The sequence below is a fragment of the Rhinopithecus bieti genome, unplaced genomic scaffold (genome assembly GCF_001698545.2).
Source record: "Rhinopithecus bieti isolate Rb0 unplaced genomic scaffold, ASM169854v2 scaffold_39586, whole genome shotgun sequence".
NCBI lineage: Eukaryota > Metazoa > Chordata > Mammalia > Primates > Cercopithecidae > Rhinopithecus > Rhinopithecus bieti.
Window position 1 is genome coordinate 2,963,080 of NW_016816842.1, and position 9,510 is coordinate 2,972,589.

At 44.3% G+C, this 9,510-nt stretch overlaps 1 protein-coding gene across 1 annotated transcript in view; it reads right to left on the minus strand.

Moving 5' to 3' along the window:
• Positions 1-9,504, minus strand: part of SLC49A4 (solute carrier family 49 member 4) — an 85,752-nt gene extending 76,248 nt beyond the window's left edge. The window contains exon 1 of the mRNA XM_017855360.1: positions 9,018-9,504. Coding sequence (XP_017710849.1) covers positions 9,018-9,357 — 340 coding nt within the window. The 5' untranslated portion in view covers positions 9,358-9,504. The remainder of the gene's footprint in view (positions 1-9,017) is intronic.
• Between the last annotated feature and the right edge of the window lie 6 nt (positions 9,505-9,510).

The window sequence follows — 9,510 nt, forward strand, 5'->3', positions numbered from 1 at the left end:
CCCCCCCCCCCCCCCCACTTTCTCTCTCCTGCTCCTGCTTTCACCAAGTGGCATGGCTGCTACCTCTTCACCTTCCATCGTGATTGTAAGTTTCCTGTGGCCTCCCTGAATGATAAGCAAATGCCAGCACCATGTTTCCTATAAAACCCACAGAACCATGAGCCAATGAAACCTCTTTTCTTTACACATTACCTAGCCTCAGGTATTTCTTTATAGCAATGCAGGAACTGCCTAACACATTGGCTTCTGAGACATATAGGACTGCTACATAAATAGATCCCAAGTGATTACAACAGTAATAGGATGTAAGTGCAAAAGCCATCTGTGAACAATTTCAGAAAAACAAACATTATTGAAAATAAAAATATTTCTTTTCAAACACGGCATCCAACATTCAGAATGCTTCCTTTCAACAGATGCGATAACTCCTTTTGCTGGGGACCATTGAGTGTAGGAATGGAAGCCTCCACTGCAGATGTCTAAAGAATCAGGCTGCAGAGTTGACTAAATCCCTCCCGCACAACCCACACACCCATAGTGGAAGCATGGAAAGTTAGCAACAGGCACAGAGCTCACTTGGTAAGACCACCCCCTTCCCTGGCTCCACACTTCCACCAACTGAAGTGAAGATGAGCTCTGCTGGCTCTGGGGCAGATCCTCTTTTCTCTGCTCATAACCCTCACAGCCTCGTCACCCTAATCTGCCTTGGAGATTGTCAGAACTAATGACATCACGCCTGTTTTTCCTGTTTAAATGAGACACAAAAGATTCAAGATTCACAGGTCATCTTTATCCTGATAGGGCTTTATACATCCCCTAATGAGACCTCATCTCTGCTACCTACCTCCTCAACCCCAGAAACCTACCTCTGTGCCTTCTGGAGTGCTCAGGCATAATCAGTGGAATCACTACCTTCCCGAAGCTCTTCTCCAAACATTCTCTCTACCTTCTTACTCCCACAGAAACCCCTTACATTGCTTTCCCTGCCACTTCCAGATCATTCCTACTCTCTCTGCCCACAAGTTACCTGGTCTTTTTTCTCCCCATGCTTTTAAGAATTTCTCTTTATCACTGGTTTTAAAGAAGTATGAACATGATGTGCCTTGGTGTAGGATTCCTTATGGGTCTTCTCCTGGGATTCTTAAATTTCTTAGATTTGTGGGTTTATAGATGTCATTAAATTTGGAAAATGTTCTGACCATTATTTCCTCAAACATTTTTTTTTGCATCACTCTATCTCACTCCATGCTCTCCCTGCTTACTTTTCTCTCTTCTCCTTCTGAGACTCCAATTACATGCATATTAGTCCACTTAAAATTGTCCCACAGCTCACTGATAACTCATGTTTTTTGTTTGATCATTTTTAGTCTTTATTTCTCTATGTTCCATTGTGGATAGTTTCTAGTGCTATATATTCAAGTCACACTGACCTTTTCTTCGGCAATGTCTAGTCTGCTGTTATATCCTGTCTAGTATATTTCTTTTATCTCAGACATCGATTATATTTTTCACCTTCCACATTGATCACATTTTTCATTTCTATAAGTTCAATGTTTTTTTTTTTTTTTTTTTTTTTGTGACGGAGTCTCGCTCTGTTACCCAGGCTGGAGTACTGTGGCGTGATCTCGGCTCACTGTAAGCTCCGCCTCCCAGGTTCACACCATTCTCCTACCTCAGCCTCCTGCGTAGCTGGGACTACAGGCACCCGCCACCACACCCGGCTAGTTTTTTGTATTTTTTAGTAGAGACGGGGTTTCACCGTGTGAGCCAGGATGGTCTTGATCTCCTGACCTCGTGATCCGCCCACCTCGGCCTCCCAAAGTACTGGGATTACAGGCGTGAGCCACCGCGCCCGGCCCAATGTTGTTCTTTTCCTGTCCTCTTTGTCTCTCTTTAATGTGTTCACGCTTTCTTTCTTCTATCTTCTTGAACGTTTGTAGTATGTTTATAGAGATTTTTCCATTACAGGTCTTGGGAACATGAACTATTCCCAGCCTGTGTAATCCTGGGAAACTGTTCTGCCTGTTCTTTTTTGGCAGTTCTTCCTCCAGTCTTGGCTAATTTCCTCACATGTATCCTCTGATCAGTTTTCTGCTGAAGACTCAAGAGGAACACCCTGCTGATCCAGGACATTCTCTGTGAAGTTTCCTCCTCCATTGTTTTCTACCTTAAGAATTCTAGCTATGTTGGCCTCTTCGAATTCTCACCTCCATCTCCTCAATTCAGGAAAACTGCTGGGCTCTGAGTGAGCTCCCCATTTCTGTGCTCCTGCCTGGCAATTCTCTCTGGATGGTAAACTGAAGCAGTCATAGGGATCACTGCCCTGTCCTGCCCTGCCTGTCGACCAATGTTTGAAAACCATTGTTTTACGTATTTTGTTTTGTTCTAATATTTATTTATCATTATTTTTTAGAGATAGGGTACCACGATGTTGCCCAGGATGGTCTTGAACCCCTGGCCTGAAGTGATCCTCCTTTCTCAGCCTCCCCAGTGGCTGGGATTAAAGGTGTGCCATGCCCAGCTCCTGAAATTTATTTAGTTCCACATATTTTGATTCCTTATTTTTCATTTTTAATTAAGATAGAAGGGTAAATTCAGTTCCCATTACTCCATCATGGCCAGAACAGCCTTTGGTCTAATTTTTTCTGACTAATACCCACTGCTCCTTGCTGTGGTTGTCTACAGACCACCACACACTTGCCTCCCGGTTATTCGCCTTCACTGTTTAAAGATGTCTTGGCTCATTGTTACTCCTCAGGACACTATCCTTTCATAAACCTGGTGATTTCAATATCCATTAGATGATCCTTTCAGTATGCTAGCCTCTCAGATCTCTGACCTCTTGTTCCACGGTCTGAGGTAGGCTCTTAGCCCTACCTCAGCCATCCACGCTTTTGTTTATGCTCTGACCTTATCTTTACCATAACTGCATCCACGTCATAATCTCAATTTCCTTTTTTTTTTTTTGAGAGACATTTTGCTCTTTGTCTGGAGTGTAATGGTGCGATCTCGATCTCGGCTCACTGCAACATCTGCCTCCTGGGTTCAAGCAATTCTCCTGCCTCAGTCTCCCGAGTAGCTGGGATTACAGGTGCCCACCACCAGGCCTGGCTAATTTCTTGTATTTTTAGTAGAGAGGGGGTTTCTCCATGTGGCCAGGGTGGTTTTGAATTCCTGACCTCAGGTGATCCACCTGCTTTGGCCTCCCAAAGTGCTGGGATTACAGGCCATAATCTCAATTTCAAGTACCCCATTCCTCAACCATGGCCTCCTCTCTTTCCCATTCATTCCCTCTAGTAGTCTAACAAGAACAAATTCTTGATTCAATACGGAATGACAGTTTGGGAGCTTGCTATTTCTTCTCAACCACCTCATGTGTTTTCTTTGTCCTCCTTAGATTCCATGGTCCATTGTCAGATTTCTCTCTACCCAACCCTCTACTCTTGGTCTGCTCTGTCAGTCCTATTCACCTGGTAAAACTGCAACTCTGGTTAAATCTCTCTGCCAACTCTGCCCATGCCTGTACTTGCCCAGCAGAACAAGCTGGAGGGAAACACACAACCATGCTGACTGGTCTCACTTCAAATTAATGATCAGTCACTGAAAGCAGCCGTCAGTGCTACCCAACAATCCTACTACAACTTCCTAAACCATGTGTCCTTCATTTTTCTATAAAATAGTTTCATAATTTATCCTCTCTCATTTGTTCCCTATTTGTATCCTCTCTCTCCGTTCCCCTATTCAGGGGATCATTTGTATCCTCTCTCTCTGATCCCTTATCAGGGGATCATTCTGTTTCTTATTTTTCTGAGGGGAAAAAAGCAAAGATAACTTCTACAAGCTCTTATCATCCATCATCTGCATCTGTATGTGTATACTCTATCTTCTTTCCTGTTACTACTAAAGAATCAACTGTCAATGCTTCCATCTAAGGCCAACTTGTCTACCTGTGCCCTGGAGGACTGCATCCCATCTTGCCTACATGGCTACAGCAGATCCTCCCTTTCCCTCCGGCATCATCAATTTCCCCCCTTTCATGGAACTGTTACGATGTTGCATTACATAGATATGCTTTAGTATCTCTTACCAAAAAAAGAAAAAAACAAAACAAAACCCAAACCTTCTTAGTACCCACATTCCCTCTGGCTACTGCCCATTTCTCTGCTGCCCTTTATGGCATAACTTCTGGAAAGAAATGTCTACATTCACTGTCTTTGATTCTTCTCGTTGTATTTTATTTCAAACTCACCACATCATTCAAGGGAGATGATTCTTTTAAAGGACACCAAAAGATCTCCATGTTGCTAAATCCAGTGCTCTATTCTCAGTCCTCACTAGCTGGTTCTTTCTTATCTTCCCAACCTCTAAATGTTGTAATGCCCCAAGGCTCAGTCCTCTATTCCAGGGAAGCTCCACCCTTCTCCACAGGTGATCTCACCCAGTCCCACAACACTTTTTATATATATTTTTTCTTTCTCTTTCTTTCTTTTTTTTTAAACCAATAAGAATGAGCTTGAACCAGACCCATGACTTTAAATACCATTGTAGGCTAACAACTCCCAAATATACTGCACAGGCCTCTCCCCTTAACTCCATACTTGTATATTCAATTGACAGTTTAATCTGTCTACTTGGATATCTAATAGGCATTTCAAATCCCTGATCTCCATGCCATCTGTTCCAAAATTGCTCTTTCTACAATCTTCCACAAATCAGTAAATTGAAGCTCTATTCTCCCAATCAGTAATACTAAAAAGTTGAGAAACAGCTTAGACTCGTCTCCTTCCTTCACGCTCCACATCTCATCCTTCAACAAATACTGGTGAATCTACTTTCAACACATATCTGCAATCTAACCACTTCTCAAATCCTCCACTATCACCTTAGTCAAAAGCCACCATCAGCTCCCATCTGGGTTATTCTACTAGCCTAACTTGTCTCCCTGTTCTGGCTCTTGTCCTGAAGACGAGAGCATAGTCATTGTTTTACTCTTCCACGTAAAGCCCGTCAATGAAGTGAGGCCTCCTCACTTGGTAACGGCTGAGATGCCATTTAAGAATGACTTACAGGGCCCTGTATCTCCTGGCCTCTCACTACCTCTCTGACCTCATTTCCTACCACTGTTTCCCTCACTGGCGCTACTCCAGCCACAAAGGCCTCGCTGCTCTTTCTTGGATATGCCAGACAAGTTTGGAATCTTTATCTCTGCTGTTCCCTTTGCCAGAAACAGTCTTCTCCAGAACTAACATGTCAGGTGTCATTTTTCCTTCAGGTGTCTGCTCAAATACCCCTTAGCAGTGATGCCTTCCCAAAACCCTATGTAAAGTATAATACCACCTTATCACATTCCCTTCCTCCTTTACATTGCTTTTCTCCAAACCATGTATCAATATCACCAGGTGACATACTAAATATTTGCTTTTCTTGTTTGCTGTCTTGATCTCCTTATTAGGAGGAGGGTCTGTGAGGGCCATATTCCCCAGTGCATGGAACACACTGGGTTGCTATCTCCTTGAAACTTTTAATTAGCTTCGAGGGCACACTTGGTCTTGGCTCTACGATCTCTCTAGCTAGTCCTTTTCTGTCTCCTTGCTGGTAAATGAAAAAGGGTGGGAAGGTACAAACCCATTTTAGGAAGATAACCAGTCTTCTATGCTAATCAGGCTGGGGCTTGAGGCAGCACAAGGACCAAGAACCACCTACCCTCCAGGGTACAAGACACTTTAGTGCCTTGCTTGAGCCTAGGAGTTCAAGACCAGCCTGGGCAACATGGTGAGACCCCCGTCTCTGTAAAAAATACAAAAAACTAGCCAGGCTTGGTGGTGCATGCCTGCAGTCTCCGCTACTCAGAGGCTGAGATGGGAGAATCACCTGAGCCAGGGAGGCTGAAGTTGCAGCGAGCCAAGATCACACCACTGTACTCCAGCCTGAGTGACCAAGGATGCCAGAAGCAAGAAAGAACTTTCTTTCTATGTATGTAGATGGAACACCTGTAGCAGGAAAGCCAACATATAAAAGTGTATTTGCTTTCTTCTACTAAAATGAAAACTACTTCCTAATAGATTTTTTAAAATATATTTTAATTGCTTCAATCAAAGGAAAATATAAAACTGAATTCACCAGAGAGTCACAAGAACTACTGAAGAACTGAAGTACCTTATTTTATAAAGTGAACAGATAGTTTCTAATTTATCCTGCCACGGATGGATAGTAGGTACAATTATAATAAGAACGGTGCAAATTAACATTTTTCTACCATAAAAAACAAGGTTGGCTAAATTTGGGGAATAATACTGAAAAATGCTCCTGATAAAATAAAAGAAACTACAACACAGCATTTTCCCCTGAATTTAGCCAAACTTGTTAAGGGAATGACCAAGGAATTATCACAGATTGAAGGAAACTAAAGAGAAATAACAACTAAATGCAACAGAAGACTGCAGACTGAATCCTGGAACAGAAGAAAAATACATCAGCGGAAACAAATACAATCTTTTTTCTTTTTTAAAAAATATTATTGTAACATTGATGATAGGTAAAGTACTTCTTTGGGTTTGTTTGTCTGTTTGTTTTGAGACAGGGTCTCATTCTGTCACCCAGGCTGGAGAGAAGCAGTGGAGCGATCATGACTCACTGCAGCCTCTACTTCCTGGGCTCAATTGATCCTCCAGCCTCAGCCTCCCCAGTAGCTAAGACTACAGGCGCGTGCCAACATGTCCGGCTAATTTTTGTGTTTTTTGTAGAGTCAGAGTTTCACCATGTTGCCCAGGCTGGTCTCTAACTCCTGGGCTCAAGTGACCCACCCACCTCAGCCTCCCAAAGTGCTGAGATTACAAACGTGAGCCACTGAGCCCAGCACAAACCCAAAGAAAATCAATATTTAGTTTAAAAGCAAACAACAAAAACCCAAAGAAAATCTCCATTTGGTAGGAGAAGCCCTTCCTCGGTATCTAGTACACATCTTCTGCAAAAGTATTTGCTCTAGCTGGAAGTTCTACAGCTGTCATGACACACCCATTCAGGGCTGGATATCTTTGTTAGAAGGTCCTTCCTTGTATTGCTTTGGGTTACATTCCTTTGTAACTTGACTCAGTCTAGTTCTTCCTTCTAGAACTACACATAAGTCTAATTCCTCTTTTACTTGATCCTCACAGTCTATATTTTGACTCAAGTTTCTTTTTGAAGTGTGATATACCCAAGTTCCCTTCACTTTACACATCATGATTTTTATACCCTTTATCATTCTTGTTGCAGAACCTTCAAAGTTCTGCAGTTTGTCAAATGGCCTTCTCAGAATCAAGCTCAGAACTAAACACTAATGTAGAGCCTATCAAACTATTTCGCTTCTTGTTTTGGACACTATGCTTCTATGCCTAAAACTGTCCTTTCTTTTTTAGCAGCTACATTACATTGTTGATCATTAAGGAATTTACAATCAACTATTCCTTAGTCTTTTTCACATGGATTCCAATGAAGTAATTCCAGTGAAGGAGGAGAGAAGGAAGCATAGCTACTAACATGACCCTGCCATTATTACTCTCTTAATAACCAACTAATTTTGAGTGCTAACTACATGCCAGACAATTGCAATTCTATACCTACCTACACTTGACTTTTGCTGAGGTCTGAATGTGTTCCCCTCAAATTCATATTTTGTTTATTTATTTATTTTTCTGAGACAAGTCTTGCCCTGTTGCCCAGGGCAGAGTGCAGTGGTGCCATCACAGCTCACTCCAGCTTCGACCTCCTGGGCTCAAGCAATCCTCCCACCCCAGTCTCCCAACGTGCTGGGACTACTTGAGCCACTGTGCCTGGCCTCAAATTCATATTTTGAGATCTTAACCCTCAAAATGATGGACTAAGAAGGTGCAGACTTTGGAAGGTGATTAGGTTATGAGGGTGGAACCCAAGTGAAAAGGATTACTGCCTGTATGAAACAGACCTCAGAGGGATCCCTAACCCCTTCTTCCATCTTATGTTATAATGAAAAGACTACTGTGTAGGAAGCAGGCCCTCACCAGACACCAATTTTGCCTGAGCCTTCATCTTGGACTTCCCAGCCTCCAGAACTGTGAGAAATAAATTTCTGTGTTTATGAACTACCCTGTTTATGGTATTTTGTTATAGCAGCTCCAGTGAACTAAGACAACCTTCTAAATCTGACTAAAGAACTCATTGCAACAAAACTTATAAAACGTTGAACAGAAACTGTACAAAGTAGCTCCCAAGTATTATTCAATTAATAAATATAAAATCTTGCACAACAGCCTCTTGAGGGTAGACAGTCACTACTAATCATTTATCCATACTTATGTGGTACGTATGCCTTGATTCTCAGTCCTACGGCTTTTTTTTTTTTTTTCTCCTCAGAGAATCACACTGGCAAGTGGTAAAGAGAGATGTCCAGGGTACCATTCTAAGAAAGCATCTTCACTCATCTGCAAGCTTTAATTGAAAGTCACAAATCTCAACTGAGAAAGCCACATACACACATTTTAAAGCTGCCGAGCACCACCTTCCAGAAACCAAAGTGTCAGATCTGAGTTTCCCAATAGCTCTTCCTGGGCTGGAGTCATCTATTACACAAAACCAACTCATTATTTCCTTACATCTGGGCACCATCAATCTATTTTCCGACCTTTTCACCCTCAACATCCCCAAATCCCTTTGAAGTCAAAGCATCAGTCATTTTTGTCAGGTGTAAAACACACTGCACGTGCACGGGCATGCTCTGATGTTCACAATATGTAAAAACTTGAACATTTAGAGATCGCTAAAATCCCTAGTGTTGCATAAGCGGCCTGATAAAAACATAAATATTTGCAAGGTAGCCTTCCCACATTTGTCGCTTTGGGGACGGCGGGTTCCTAAATCAGAAATGGAATGCTAGCAACACTCCATCACCTCACACAACCCCTATACCGGGGCCAAGGGAGGCGGCTGGCAGGCCTGGAGCGCGGGCAGGCGCCGGCTCCCCGAGGAGAGACAGCGCGGGCTGGCGCTCCCCGACCCCTCACCTCTCTTGTCCAGGAGCCACATGAACGCGAAGCAGGGCAGGAAGCCGATGGGCCCCCACAGCACGAGCAGCGCAATGTCCCAGCTGGAGAAGCCGTAGGCCTGGCGCGCCGAGTTCTGGATGGGACCCCAGGTGTTCCAGACCAGGCCCTGAACGAACGCCAGCAGCGAGAAGAGCAGCAGCACCAGCCAGCGGCGCCCGTACACCCGCCCGGGACCCGGGACCGCCGCGGGCAGCGCCGCCGCCGCCTCCCGGCTTCTCCAGGAGGCCCCCAGCCCAGGCCCAAGCCCGGGCCCCAGCAGCGGCTGCCTCTCCTCTTCGCTGCTCCAACGAGAGCCCATGGCGACGCGTCGCGCGCGAAGCCAATGCCGGGCTCACTCCAGGTCACCGCCGACTAGCCCAGGGCAGAATCGTACGGAGCAGTGGGAGGCGGAGGCTGCTCTGGTCGCCCTCGGCCTCCGGGCCGCGCCTCGTGCGCCTGCGCGGCCCGATCC